Raw genomic sequence first — 14,656 nt, forward strand, 5'->3', positions numbered from 1 at the left:
TGCAGGATCTGTGTTTGGTGGCCTTGGGAATATCGACATGCCTTCCTGGTCTTAGCTAGTTCTACCCACACGGGTCTTCTTTGTCATACGATTTTCACAAAGTGAACAACAGTTTTTCGGTAGAATGGATATGTGTGGGTGACTAAGGCTGCTGCTGCTTGCCCTTCTCTGGCCAGGAAGTCCCAGAATTGATGAAGAAGCCTGAGAACACAAGGCTATCACTGCCATCAACTGTCTTTCTATACATCTTTGGAAGATTCTAGCACATTCATCAGAAGCCAAGACCAGCGGCTTTCAAAAACCTCTCTTTGTCCCTTCTTGCTGAACTGAACAACTGTGCCCAGCCTGTGGTCTCTAATGGGAGCCTCCGCCATGGACTGCTAACACGCCCCAGCTGCTGCTGAAAAGGAGAGAGCCTCACACATTAACTGAAGGCTGGTGCATTCTTACTCACAACGTCACAGATGCATTTCTGTCTCACAAAATAGTTAATAACGTCAACTGGAGTCTTCAGGTGACTAAAGCTACGGGGTTTCAAATATTTCTTTTTTCTTAAAAGTAGTCATCTTCTTGAGGTGGGGGAGATGGCTCATCGGAGGCACGTGGTTGCTGAGAAGCCTGATGATCTGGGTCCGAGTCTTGGAACCCACCGAAGACGCCGCATGGGGCAGCGTGAGAACTGGCTGGAAACTTGTGGCCTGGAGTAGTACACTGTAGCAGAGACCAGAGAGAATGTCTCAACAAAGAAGAAGGAAGAAACAAAAAAAGCTGCCTTCTGACTTCCACATGGGCACTGTGGTACACACACACACACACACACACCTTTAAAAACCAAAACAAAAATAACTTTCTTATAAAAATTCTACAGCAAAAACATACACATTAAGTACATGTCAACAATGAAAAATGAATCAGCTGTGTGAGCCTGTAGTTCTCAATATTTTGGGGTAGTTTAAGCAGAAGGATCACTTGAACCTAAGAGTTCAAGACCAGACAGACAAGGCAGGATCTCATATTAGCTAGTCATCAATCAATCAATCAGTACTATTCCATCCTCTTTCATTTGTCTTGGCTTTCCTACCCTGACCATTACTGGCACTTCATAGTGTTATCTGCATACTCTTAAGTTTTCTCTGTAGTTCCCTTTGGGATGTCTTTATTACAAGTGAATCTTGGGACAGTCACTATCATTCCTACTTCATAGATGTCACATAGAAATGACATTTTCTGCTCTAGAAGGGATGCATTAGGCATCGTTAGACCAAATATATGACTTAGTTATGACCTCCACAAAAGACTTCACTGTTCACGCTGGTCCGTCCACTTCCCTGTTCATCCATGCTCTTCCCATCCTCATCTCTGATTCCAGACTCCCTAGGGGTTTTGGCTTAGGGAGTAGGTACCTCTCCAGGAGTCAGCAGCACCTGGCTGGACTCTATGTCCTCTTCCTACACCGTCCAACCCATATCACAGCTACCCACTTCTCTGACTGTATCCCCAAACATTTCATGAGTTTGAGCTTCATGTCTGCAGACACTACATTCCCAGAGGAGCCAGGAAGCACATGCCGACAGTACTCAAGGACTGTTGTATAAAATCTGGTGTCTGAACTCAGTCTGATGGCAAATGAAGGATGGGTTTTCATGCAGTGACGCTAACTACTGCAGACGAGAGACAAGAGAAGCAGGTAGGGGGTCGGCTGAGAATGAAGACCGAGGAATGGGCTGGAGTATCCCAGGAACTCTGAGGGGAAGAAGAGGGGAGGAGAGGGGGAGCACCCAGATCCAGAAAAGCTCAATTCCACTTGGTCACCTAATGCTAGACGAGCCAGGCCATATCCAGATTCATGATACCAGACATCCAGCTACCAAGCCTGCAGCATGGAGAATAAAGGCCTGGGGTAACTTAACTGCAGCGATTATTCCCACTCAGACAGAGTGACTTAAAAACCAACACAGCTCTTGCGGTACAGACCATGAGCTCCGAGACCAGGGCATTAGCAGCAAAGTGCAGCTCACTGGCTGGAGAGGACCCAGTCTGCCTCAGAGCCCAGACCACTTACCCGACAACTGGAACTGGCAGGGCGAGTTTGGCAAAGCATGGAGCTGCAGTGCTGAGGAAGAAAGCTGGACCCACCGGGCACAGCGGATGGTAGGTAAATGGAAACGTTCTGGTTCTTTCTGGCAGCTGTGTCCTGGGGAGGGACGGTCCCAGAACAGCATCTGATAGCGTGGAAGGGACTCAGAGAGAGGGCCACGCTGCCGGGGACTCGCGTTTTCACCAGGTCCTCGATAGGGCTCTCAGACACAGAGCTCGACGGGCCTGTCACGGGAAAGAGAGCAAGTGTCTGCAAACACTGTACACACAGTCCTGTGGCTCTGAACCACAACACGTGAACTACATGGCCCTCAATTTAATTTCCCATGTCACACATGCGGACAGCTGTTACACTCAAACACTGACGGCTCTTCCTGAAGCAACATTTAAACTCAACATTGTATGTTTATATTGGTTTATCACAACAAGAGATTTTAGAAGACAAGCAGATCTCTTTGCTTTTTGGTGTGAGTGAGTGTGTGTGTGTGTGTGTGTGTGTGTGTGTGTGTGTGTGTGTCTGTGTGTGTGTGTGTCTACCATTGTAACCAAACTGACCATCTGTCCTGGTTAGTTTTATGTTAACTTGATACAAGCTGGAGTCATTTGGGAGGAGAGACAATAAAGAAAATTCTGCTAAAAGACTGGCAAGTCCATAGTACATTTTCTTGATTGATGTGGGAGGGCCCAGGCCACTGTGGGTAGTGCCGCCTCTTGGCTGGCAGTCTTGAATTTATAAGAAAACAGGCTGAAAAGCCAGTTAGCAGTGTTCCTCCCCCTCCTCCTCCTCTTCCTCTCCTACCCCCCCTCCTCTCCTCCTCTTCTCCTTCTCCCTGCTCCTCCTCCTCTTCTCCTCCCTGCTCCTCCTCCTCTTCTCCTTCCCCCTCCTCTCCTCCTCCTCCTCTTCTTCTCCCTCCTCCTCCTCTTCTCCTTCTCCCTCCTCCTCCTCTTCTCCTTCCCCCTCCTCTCCTCTTCTCCTCCCTCCTCCTCTTCTCCTTCTCCCTCCTCCTCCTCTTCTCCTTCCCCCTCCTCTCCTCTTCTCCTTCTTCTCCTCCCTCCCCCTCTTCTCCTTCTCCCTCCTCCTCCTCTTTCTTCTTCTCCTTCTCCCTCCTCCTCCTCTTCTCCTCATCTTCCTCTTCCTCTTTTCTCTATTCTTCTCCCTTCTCCCAAGGTCAAGAGAAAGGTCTAAGCAGACCACTAAAGTGATCTGCATTTCTTTCCTTGGCTTCAGAACCAAGGGGATCTATGTTCTATTTTGGCCCCTTCTCTTTCGACTTTAGACATAACCATAGGAACATATTTGTCTCGGAGCTCCCTCTGGTCCCCCTAAATCCCCCTTACCCCCTGGATATGTATGTGGTGCCTCTGTCCCGCATTAAACACACTGGACAAACCGGTTTGCTTTGGGGATCCTGTCTGCCACTGAGTTCCAAATTCATATCAACAACTGCATCTCTGATATAAAGAACCCCGTCTCTGAGGTGGGGGTGCCAAGCAGAGCACCAGGGCACAGGCTTGTCATTAGCAGGGAGAGTGATGGTCAAAGATATCCCACCGTGGGGTGCAACACAGTTCCTTAGAAGAAGGAACCAAAGACTCACGAAAGACTGGATGAGGAGAGGGGTGTCCCTGTTACTCAAGGCAGCCACTCAGACTGGAGCGTCCACTTTACTGTCTTCTCCATGGAGAGCAGCCTCCAGGATTACCCAGAGTCACACACTTGCTCTCTCATACTCCAGCTTTGTTCCTTCCCATCCTCTTTCCACAGCTATGTGGGAATGCCTAGGCTTGCCCAAAAAATAGAACAGAAATGCCTCTGGGAGGAGGGCTGCATGCATCTAAATAGGTATTTGTATTCTACATATTTCTTGACCACCACTGCTCTAGACACTAAAAATATAACCATAAATTAAAACAGGAGGGAAAACCCTCTACCTTTGTGGGGTTGGCACTCTAATGAGAGAAGACAGCCAATAAACAAGCATATGAATAAATGTCATTAGCAAGGGATGAGGACCAAGAAGACAAATCTAACAGAGAATGTGGGATAAGGGTGTCAAGGACTCAGAGTGGTGACCTTAAAACAAAGCCCTGAACGAGGTGAATAAACTAACATTCTCAATGCTCAACACAAAGCCGGCATTGAACTCATATGAACACATTCAGTTCTCTATATCCTCGAGCTGGCATTGCAACCATGGATTGAAAATATTAAAAACAAATAAAAAGAACAGCAAGTCTATAGAAAACACGGACAGACTTTGTTCTTTGAACAATATAATGTAACAACGATTTGTATAAATTTACATTGTATCAGGTGTCATCCAACCCACAAAAGACTTCAAGTAAGCAGGAGGATGTGCCCAGGATATATGTAAATGATACTCCATTTTATAGAAGGGACTTGAGACTCTGAAGATCTGGTGTCTGCAGAGGAACGTGGAACCAATCCTCTGTGGGTACTGAGAGAAAACTATGCTTCGTCTTAGATTTCATTTCTATAAGAAATAAATTTATCAATATACTTATCGTGTGCTAGCAAGATATACTTTCTGGCAATTATAGTCAATTTTGAGGCAGATTATATTTTATTTTATTTTATGTGTATTGATGTTTGCATACATTTATGTATGTATGCCACAGGCATGTCATGCCTACAGAGAGACCAGAAAGGGCAGTGAGCCCCCTATAATTGGAAGTAGAGACTGTTGTGAGCTGCCATGTGGGTGCTGAGAACTGAACTCAGGTCCTCTGCAGGAGCAGCAGAGCCTCTGCCCCGAAGATAACTCTTGTGGTTGAATCTGAAATGCCCCCCAGTCTCATTTTGAAAACTTGTTCCCTGTCTGGTGGCACTGTTTTGTGAAACCTTTGGAAGCTGGAATGCAGCTGGTTGGAGCTGGGGCCTTCCACCCCTGCTTCCATCCTGCTCTGATCCCTGAGCCCTGCATCGTGACGTCCTGTCGTATAAGTGCTGCCATGCCTGCCTTTACTATCAGACAGACAGACAGAATCCTCTGGAACTGGGAGGTGAGCATTTCCTCCCTGGGGTTGCTCTGCCGGGAATTCTGCCATGGTGATGCAAAAGGAACGAATAGAACTCCATCTGAATGCTTCAATGAAGCCAGGACTCACTGTGTGGTGTTTCGGCTCCACCTGACCACCCGGTTATGGTAGGAGACGACGGGGACTCAGGGGGACCCAGGGGCTACAGAGCCTCCATTCCGGCGCACGTGCTCACCTCTTACAGTTTCCTCCACGGGTCTTCCTGTGGCCGGCAAGGGATACACGCTCAAGCACTGATCAGCCAGGAGCTGGATCTCCCGCACAGACGCGTAAGCGCTTGTCAGCACAGCATCATCCCTTGAAAGACAAGAAGGGGTCACTTCGCACTTCTCTCCAGTTAGACAAGGTGAACAGTGCTGAGGTCAAAGGCTGTTCTAAACTGTGGTTTAAAAAAATATGTGTTTGTTTAAATGTCTGAGTGTTTCCTGGAGGTCTGTATGTGTACCGCACATACGCAGTCCCTACAAGGGCCAGAAGAGTACATCAGACCCTATGAGACTGGAGTGGCAGCTGACTGCGAGCAGCCATGTGATGCTGGGAAAGGAACCCGGGTCCTCTTGCAAGATCCGCGAGTGTTCTTAACCACTGAGCCATCCCTCCAGCTCTTCAAAGGCTTTTCTATTAGTCAAGATCTGAAAAACCTGGACAGAGTCTCCGTTAAAGATTATTTAAACAGAACAAGGAGGTACTGAGGACTTTTAATGATTCTTCGAAGGTCTTTTTGGTTTCTCTTTGCTCGCACAGACTCCTAAGTTCTAGAAAGGAAGTCATCACTTGGCATGCCACATTTTCTATCTGTAAGCTTAAGGACTGCCTACTAACTGGGTTTAGATGCTCCACAGTCCTCGGCCTCTGCCAGAGAATTCTAGAACCCAGCCTGCCCCTGCTGGGCAAGTGGAGTCTCAAAGCTCATTTTAAGGCTCTCAGGGGTAACAAGGACCACAGCCCAAGGAATATAGCAAGTGTTTGTGGCGGTTTTGAAATGGTTAGTATGGGCAGCGGGAGAGCCTTAGCCTGGGCTCTCACGGTGCATGCTTGCAGGTCCTGTCCACTATGAGCATGCGCAAAGGAGGGGGAAAAAAAACAGACTAAGAATTCCCACAGCCCTGGCCATACCTCTGTGACGTGGCTGCGCACGGAAGGAACAGATCGATGGGCACGTGTCTCTTAGAGAACCTCTTATTGTTCTCAATGGTTTCTTTAATCTGAACAGGTACAAAGGTGCATATATAAAAGCAGACTTAAGGACACATGTATGTGCAGTTACAAAAACAAACGTAAAAATCGGTGAACGGAAGCGTTGCCGAGTAGGACTTTAGAAACTGAGTACCTTGGCCATGACGGCTGGAGAGAGATTCTCCCGGACATACTTCACATAATCAACGGTCGCCTCGATAACCGAAGCCACGTCGCTCTTTCTCCCCTTGACGTGTGGAAGGAGAGTACGCAGCTGCTCGCAGGAAAACTTGATGCGCTCTCTGTTCCAACAGTTGTAAGGCAATAAGGAAGCATTGGTCTCACCTTCTTCTTTGGGCATAGGGATAAACAGTTCTTCTTTGGGGGTTTTTGCGAAAATGGACTGTCCCCATCTTCCTCTGGTCTCTGTCTCAGAGGAAGGCCATGTCCCCACAGGCCAGCAGCCTTCCCAGCTCCTAAAATCACAACCTTCAGGGTTTCCCCCTCGCCTGCTACACAAACTAAACAACTGGCAAGGCACAGAGTCTGTGCTCCGGCAGCCCAGCTCCCTCGACCAGGCCACAGCTGCGGTGCTGTGGGTGCCCAGGTAGTGCCAAGCCCTCACAGCCCTGAAGATCTGTTGAAGTCTGTCCTGGGGAAGAATCACATGCTAGACAGACACCCTTTGTCAATGCACACTAGAAGCCCCGCAGGCCAGGAGGAGTCAGGATCTGGATTTGGACCATATTTCCAACGAGAAATCATTTGGTGTCTTGTGACATGTGAGTTTTACACATGCTGTGGCTTGGGCTGAAGGAAAAGAAGAAGATAGCTTTCCCAAGCAGAAGGACTGAAATGCTAGCATCCAAAAGAGACAGACATGGGAAAAGCAGATCTAAGTGAATTAACTCAAGCCCTTGGCATTTTCCCCGAAGGGCATGATTTATCCAGTTGCGATCTTGACATGTACAACCAGCTGGACCCTGAGGCAAGTCCTTAAATTTCTCTTAATTGCAGAAGAAAAATTAAATTTAAAAATATCTTGTTTGACAAATATATAGTCAGGGGTGGAAAATATGTTGGTGAGTGGAATTTTTATAGGGCTTCAGGAGTCCCGGAGTTTGGCAGAGATGTCTCAGGGACTATTCTGGGGGGAAAGCAGTGGGGAGTCAACAGCTGGACACTATGACTGGAAAGCTTTCCACAGAGAGCACTCACTTACAAAAGAGCTGGAGATGAAACACATGGCAAAGTTTCCGCGTGCAAAGCGGTCTCTCGGTAAACTAGGAAAAGTTGCCTAAGCACGTTAAACGGGAGGACGCCTTAAGCAAACTACAGTCTATTAGATCGTCTGCGTTTCCTCTGCAGTGGGGGCTGTGTCATAAACCTTACTGAGGAAAAGTAGTATTCGAGACAGGGTAGAAAAATAATCCTTGCCACTAAATAAAGCAAGAATGAAACACACACAAAAAAAACAACAGAAAGCAAAGTTATCTACAGACAACTCAACTGTTGACAGCATTGCTCCCTTTCCTAGAGCTTCGCTAGATCTATGTCCCTTCCACAGTGAAAAGGCCTTCATACATGGTTGCGGTGTGTATTCAGAAAACGAGTGAATGCAGGGGAAACAGGAGAATTACAGACAAAAACAGAGAATCACAGCATGAGATCACGTAGAGTCCCTACTGTTCTCCAGCCATCCCGCCGCACTGATGCCAGCTGACCCGATGGCGGAAAGGGTGGCATGCATTTCGTGGTCACATTTCCTAGACTCATCTAGACTGCTGGCGATGTTAAATCTGGGAAACGTGTAGACGTGATTTCTCTGGGTCAAAAGTTATCCACAACACCAAAGCCGTGACAACACTCACCTCCTCAGCTTTTCTTTGCTTGAGTGAAGAAGAGAAGTCTTCCTGATTTTCTGGGGACCTGACAGTGGGGCCTTTTCTCCAAGTTCTGGGTCCCTTTTCAGTTGCCCAAAACTAGGAGCAAGTGAAAATCAAGCCACATATTAAAGAGGAAAATTGTCAGGCGAATGAGTCACTAACCAGGTGGAAACTACACCTCCTGCTTCATACAAAGGGGGCAAATACATCACATCACTGTCCCTGACACATTCGGTACTAAGTCTTTTCTTTCGGACTTTGAAATATCATAAATCCAATGGTCAAAACACTAAAACACACTGATTAAGTATAACATAAAACCAGGGCTAAGACACTCTAATTTTATCTGTTGTGGCTATTCCAAATTACAAGCAGTTACCTACTGACAATGTTTTTGTATTTTAACCTTTACTTCATGCTGTTGAAAAAGCATTGCACCACCAGCCTACTTCTCCTTCCTGCTGTAGTTGATAATTACACACAACCGTTGATGCTCGGACAACCCGTTATAAAGCAGACAGAGTTAGATAGCTCCCACCCAACTGTAAGCTACCGTTACGTGTTCTGAGCAGGTTACAGGCCAAGCTATCATGTCAGGCAGATAGGATGCAGTTTTTACCTACAATACTTTGCACCGGGTCTTACAGTCCCTCTGCAAATCACAGAACATGACTGTATCTACCCTTAAGAAGTTAAGGCACATGGGGCTGGAGAGACGGTTCAGTGGTTAAGGGCACTGGATGTTCTAGCAGAGGCCATAGGTTCCATTTCCAGCACCCTATGTGGTGGTTCATAACCATCTGTAACTCCAGTTCCAAGGTATCAGATGCCCTCTTCTGGCTTCTGAGGGTACTACATGCCTGTGGCACACAGACAAGAGCAGCAAAACACACCCATACACATGACATAAAACTTGGTGTCTTTCCTGAGGTGCTAATTACCACAGCTTTTGTTACAGGGTCTCTAGCTGTCCTGAAGCTCATGAAGTGGGGCCCGGCTACCTGGCCAGGGTGCCCCAAGGATTTCCCCCTTCTGTTTCCACCTCCCCAGTGCTGGTATTCTAAGCACCCACGTCTCAAAGCTTTTGTGTTTCAATTCTTGGTCTCAAGCTCAAGTCCCCATATTCTCAAACAACTACTTTATTGACTGAGTTATCTCCCTAGCACTATAATCCTATTTTCTTTCTCCAAAAGGGTGGAACTTGACTGGAAATTTTACTTTTATTTACAGTGGTAAGATTAGGAGGGAGAGAAAAAGAATTGAAAAATGCTTTCATGTGGTATAGGAAGGTCATGAAACCTCACGGCACCCTCGCACCCCAGACGGGGGTCATCTTCCCATAAAACTTTCTGCGGCTCAGCTGCTACATAAGATTCACAAGGCTGCTGCTATCAATGAGCCACCTGAGTGAGGTCATCTTTGGTTTGCCGCACTGAACTGAATGCCAAGTCCCTTCCTTTTCCCGAACAGTAGATGGCTGCATTCTACACATGCCGGGAAAGCCCGATTCAGCATGTTCACCATCGGTCTCCAGCACTTGTTCATTCCAGGCAGCTCTGAGCTCTATCAAAAACACCCTTGGTGTAAAAAAAAAAAAAAAAAAAAAAAAAAAAAAAAAAAAAAAAACGAGGGAAACATTCACCAAAAGTTGGTTTTACAAAACATAGGAAGAGTCTGACTCCAAGTTCAACTGCCTGTGGGAGATAGGCTTGAATGTTAGTTCTAATACCCAGAAGAGAGGCATCAGACACTGAGACAGCCCAGACAAACTGCCCCGTAGAAAAACTAAAGCTTCCTTCAAAGGTCATATAATAAATTCTCCTAATAGTTGAAGCACTGCGTTTGTGAGTTCAAAACAGAAAAGAAGAAGAAAGTGCTTTAGATACAGACTAGGTAAGATTGTGCTTGTCTGTTCAAATACCGGAGGTTTAAACTGGTGTTTTAAAAGAATCTTCTATTATTTTATTTGAGTATCAAGGAGCTTTCTTATACTGTGTGGTGTACCATGATCTCAGCTCTAAAATTTGAAACCAAAGGATGCTTCCTGTCTTCCAAGCAAGAGACGGCCCCTCTTCAGCCCTCTCAGCACCGGGGCTAGTGTCCTGTTGTGACAGTCTCTGCAGTATCATTAATCAAATATACACACTATAAACATTTGTAATATGGAAAAGTAGGAAAAATAAAACTAACCAAAGAAACAGATCAGTAGAAAAGTCATTGCAGGAAGTCTGGAGGTACAGTCCACTTTCTGGAAGCCTCTTAATGCTTTCCACATCTGCCGGGAGTTTGGAAAGAGCTCATTTTAATCCTAAAATCACGACCAATGATTTTTACAAAGCAGGGTTTTTTAAAATAGAAAGCAAATGGATTTCATTCCAGGAAGCATAAAACCACTGCGATTAGAAAGTACCATTGAAAGGCTACATACACCACACCGTACCCCCAGGACACTCTCTGTCCAGTCAGAACCTGGTAACTGAGGTATTTTACAGTGCGCCTCCAACCGAGCTTATGCATCACCTTCCTATTTATAAGTGAGCCTCAAGAAACTGCACTCAAGCCTCAAGGGGAAAAGAATCTGCAGCTGTCGGTCCTTGGAGCAGTGACAGAGCAACTAGAGAATGACTATGACCCATCAGAGGTGCCGGGGACAGGTGATGGGCAGCTGCGTTTCTGAGGACCAGAGAACAGAGTGCAAAGAGACCTTGGCCACAAGCTTAGTCAGGCCTAGTAAGGTGACACCAGAGGGGTTAGGAGCTGCGGGGGGAGGGAGAGGAGGTGCTACAAAGTGAACTCACTACACTGACCACTGAAAACGAACACTCTAAAAGAGGCAAACACACGTGAACAAGAATGTGAAATTATATAGTAATAACGTTTCAAGAACATATTAACTTTAAGTTTAAAAAAAGTGTCCAGCCTTACGGAGATGTAACTGTGAGTGAGTGTGTGAGTGTGTGTGTGTGTGTGTGTGTGTGTGTGTGTGCAGTATGTAGGTTGATAAACATATACATTGTAAACATAGCACAACCAAATTAGAGTATTCATCACCTTACATAATTATTCTATTGTGCATGTGTTGAAAACATTTCAAATGGATACTCTTAGCAAGTTTCAAGTATTCCACACAGTATTGTTAATACAGTCATCAAGTATCTTAGGTCTTCACTATTTGCTCGTAGGCAAAAACTCTCTACCCTTTGACCAATCCTCTCCATCTGATATCAACTTAATTCCAAAAAAATTCTCAGCTAGTATCCCAGTGTAAAGCAAGTAAAAAATAGTTATTGAACCACATTAATTCCAGGACATGGAGGCTGTCTGCTTCCTTTTGGGATAAAAACTAACGGAATTAGTGCTAAAGTGTTGCAATGCACAAATACAATAGGTGAGGGATTACAAAGGAGAGGCCTAGTTGAGGCGCTGACACCAATGCTTTGTGTCTAAAGCTATGCAAGAGAAAGAATGGCCCTGTATTCACCTCAAGAGGTAAATAAATACAAGGAATTCCTGTGCAATTCCAGGTTAATGCTCCTGCCTTTTGAACATCCCTGTAATGAAGTAACCTAATCAATTATATTTTAATAACCAAGATATGAGGGCAGCCAGGTTATCAAATTAAAAGAAACATAGTAACAATCTCAAACAAAAACAAACAGCACCCTTTACCACACAGCTATCATGCAACTCATTGGAAATTTCTGAACACTTTGGCTTCTCTTGCAGATAAAGGATCTTTTCCTCCTTATTTACACTGATTTCCTGACTATGAGTAAAAGCACACTTGTGAAATACATAGCAAATTCCTAGTCCACAAATAAAGGAATAAGTGGAAAATCGATTTAAAGATATACAAACACGTTTTTTTTATAGAATGTTAATGAGAATTTCTTAAACCTTTGCAAATATATTTTTTAACTCACCCATATTTATGAAAAATGTTTTCCAGTACTTTACCACTGTGTTCATTTTGTCCAGCGTCAGAGGCTCAGTGAAACTAATATCCACTCCATATTCTGAAACACAGCCTAAAGAAATCATGTCAGCAACAACCTTGTGATTCCTGCTTGAAAATGAAACACATGTCACATGAGGAAGTCACATACATACCTTTAAATTCTTCAGGTATTATAAAAACAAACAGCAAATATATGTTTTTCTTCTTGCCGGATCTGAGGGAAAAGCGTTACAATGAAACAAAATCATCATTCAAAGAAAGTCAGACTCGAGAGCTGAACTACTAGGAACTGTACTATAGATGCCTTGAACTTGGAGAATTCGATATGATGGGAAAAAATTTTTACACTCAGCATCTCAAGTCAAGAAGGGGTGACGTGATGGATGGACCGCTCTTTCGTCACTAAATGAATAACCTAAACCGCATCCATATTTTCAGATTTCTCATTAGTTTTAAAAAAGGTTGCAGAAAAAAAAATGACATTTCAAGACCACTGTGAGAATAAAATCAGGGACTGGAGAGACGGCTGGCTCAGTGGTTGAGAGCATTGGCTGTTCTTCCAGAGGCTCCTGGTTCAATTCCCAGCGCCCACATGGCAGCTCACAACTGTCTTCAACCCCAGCTCCAGGGGACTGTACACCCATGCAAAATGCTAATGCACATAAAATAAAAATAAGTAAATAAAAAAGTAAAATCATCAAAATCCAGATTGGGGAAAGTTACATAAAACTAAAAACTCTTTTAAACACATACATGTGTGTTTGAAACAAGATACACATGTATAATTTAAGACAAAAAAGGAAAAGGAAAGCTGAAATTTGAATTTTTATTAAGTTTTTTTTTTAGACTCATAAGCAAGAAACACTGAATATTGATTAGATATTTCACCATTAAAGAATTATTCCTTTATAGATGTGTCACTGGTGTTGGGGCTTTTGTTGAGTCCAGTCTTAGACAACTATTTACTAAAACACCAAATGGATGAACTAAACAATGCCAGATTTGCTGTGAAACCCACCCGCAGCAGAACACTCTGGAAGAGGAAAGATGTCCCACTAAGAGCAATCCAAGCTGCACTGAGGACTTGGGACTTTGCTGCTCTAGTCTGCTGTCCTATGCTTGCAAGGTTCCAAACTGAAATGTCCTGTGCAAGAGTTAACCACACTCGTGTGTACAGAACGTCAGCTAAGTACAAGCTTGGCTCATCCAGGAAGAGCGAACCTCACCTGAGAAAATGCCTCCATCAGACTGGCCCAAAGGCAAGTCCCGAAGGCATTTTTTTCATTAATGATTGATGTGGAGGGCCCAGCCCACTGTGGCTGGTGCCACCCCTGGTGGTCCTGGGTAGAATAAAAAAGCAGGCTGAACAAGCATGAGGAGCAAGCCAGTAAGCAACACTCCTCCAGGGCTGTTGGTTCCCACTTTGAGTTCCTGCCCTGACTCCCCTGAACACCGGACTAACATCAGGAGACTGAAATAAACCCTCTCCTCCCCAAGTTACTTTGGTCGTAGTATTTATCACAGCAATAGACCCTAACTAAGAACCCCTGCATGGTACTGTTAGTTTATGTAAAAGTGAATGTGTATTATTCTACATTCCATATTTTATCATAGACTTATCTGACTATAGGAGGCTGGTCCAGGGTCCCCCAGGGATACCCAAATCAGTCTGTGTTCAAGCCCCTTGCCGACAAAGGCTTTTAGTTAAGGGGCGGGGCAGAGGACCAGGAAGTCCAAGTAGCCTGGCGGTGGTGTCCATCTAACTGGCTTAGTCTCTTCCTGCCTCAGCCTGCCTAGTCCGCTAACCTCCCAGGCCTCCTAAGAGAGTCCCCAGATGTTCTCAGCCAGCTTACAGGGGCCTCTCCTGACACCATCTTAATTCTGCTCTCTCTGTCAGCTCTTTCCAGAGGGGAGCCAAGCTATTCGGACCTAATCCTCTTTACACACATCCTGATTGGTTCAAGATGCCCTGGGATCCCACTAGGAGAAAGTAACTCCCCCTCCATAGGACTCCAGCTCTCTGAAAGTAGCTTGGGCATGAAGAAGCTGGGCTTTTGCAGAGATCTAAGGTGAAATGGGGGTGTCTGAGATGGTAGGGTCCTGACTCACTCAGATCCCAAGAACCTCTTCACACCCAGAAATAGATTCAGGCCACTGCCATCTCCACACAGAGCTCAGGGTTCTTGCTTCAATATCCCCCATAAATCTTAATAAACTCTAAAACGATGTGTCATTTTAATGACAGTTATTTTAAAAAAGCATTCCTATGGGACCAATATCAGCATTGTATATCAAATAAATTTAAATTATTATTAATTTAAAATTAAATTATTAATTATAAAATTAATTTATTAAAATAAATTAAGCCCTCTGTTGTCACCCATACCTACTCCTTCTCAAGTTAAACCGTTAGTTCTTACAACAGCATGCCAAACTGGCCATATACCCACACTGTGAAGCTTCTATCCATGAAGACACG

At 45.0% G+C, this 14,656-nt stretch overlaps 1 protein-coding gene across 1 annotated transcript in view; it reads right to left on the reverse strand.

Moving 5' to 3' along the window:
• Positions 1-552: 552 nt before the first annotated feature.
• Positions 553-14,656, reverse strand: part of LOC121453038 (spermatogenesis- and oogenesis-specific basic helix-loop-helix-containing protein 2-like) — a 50,931-nt gene continuing 36,827 nt past the window's right edge. The window contains exons 8-16 of the mRNA XM_041659549.1: positions 12,330-12,391; positions 12,143-12,247; positions 10,410-10,494; positions 8,205-8,315; positions 6,488-6,635; positions 6,274-6,362; positions 5,333-5,454; positions 2,063-2,322; positions 553-711 (exon numbers count right to left, since the gene is read on the reverse strand). Of these exons, the coding sequence (XP_041515483.1) occupies positions 553-711; positions 2,063-2,322; positions 5,333-5,454; positions 6,274-6,362; positions 6,488-6,635; positions 8,205-8,315; positions 10,410-10,494; positions 12,143-12,247; positions 12,330-12,391 (1,141 nt within the window). The remainder of the gene's footprint in view (positions 712-2,062; positions 2,323-5,332; positions 5,455-6,273; positions 6,363-6,487; positions 6,636-8,204; positions 8,316-10,409; positions 10,495-12,142; positions 12,248-12,329; positions 12,392-14,656) is intronic.

Source organism: Microtus oregoni, unplaced genomic scaffold (genome assembly GCF_018167655.1).
Source record: "Microtus oregoni isolate MIOR12 unplaced genomic scaffold, Mior012 000010F_ref0000083, whole genome shotgun sequence".
Classification (NCBI taxonomy): Eukaryota; Metazoa; Chordata; class Mammalia; order Rodentia; family Cricetidae; genus Microtus; species Microtus oregoni.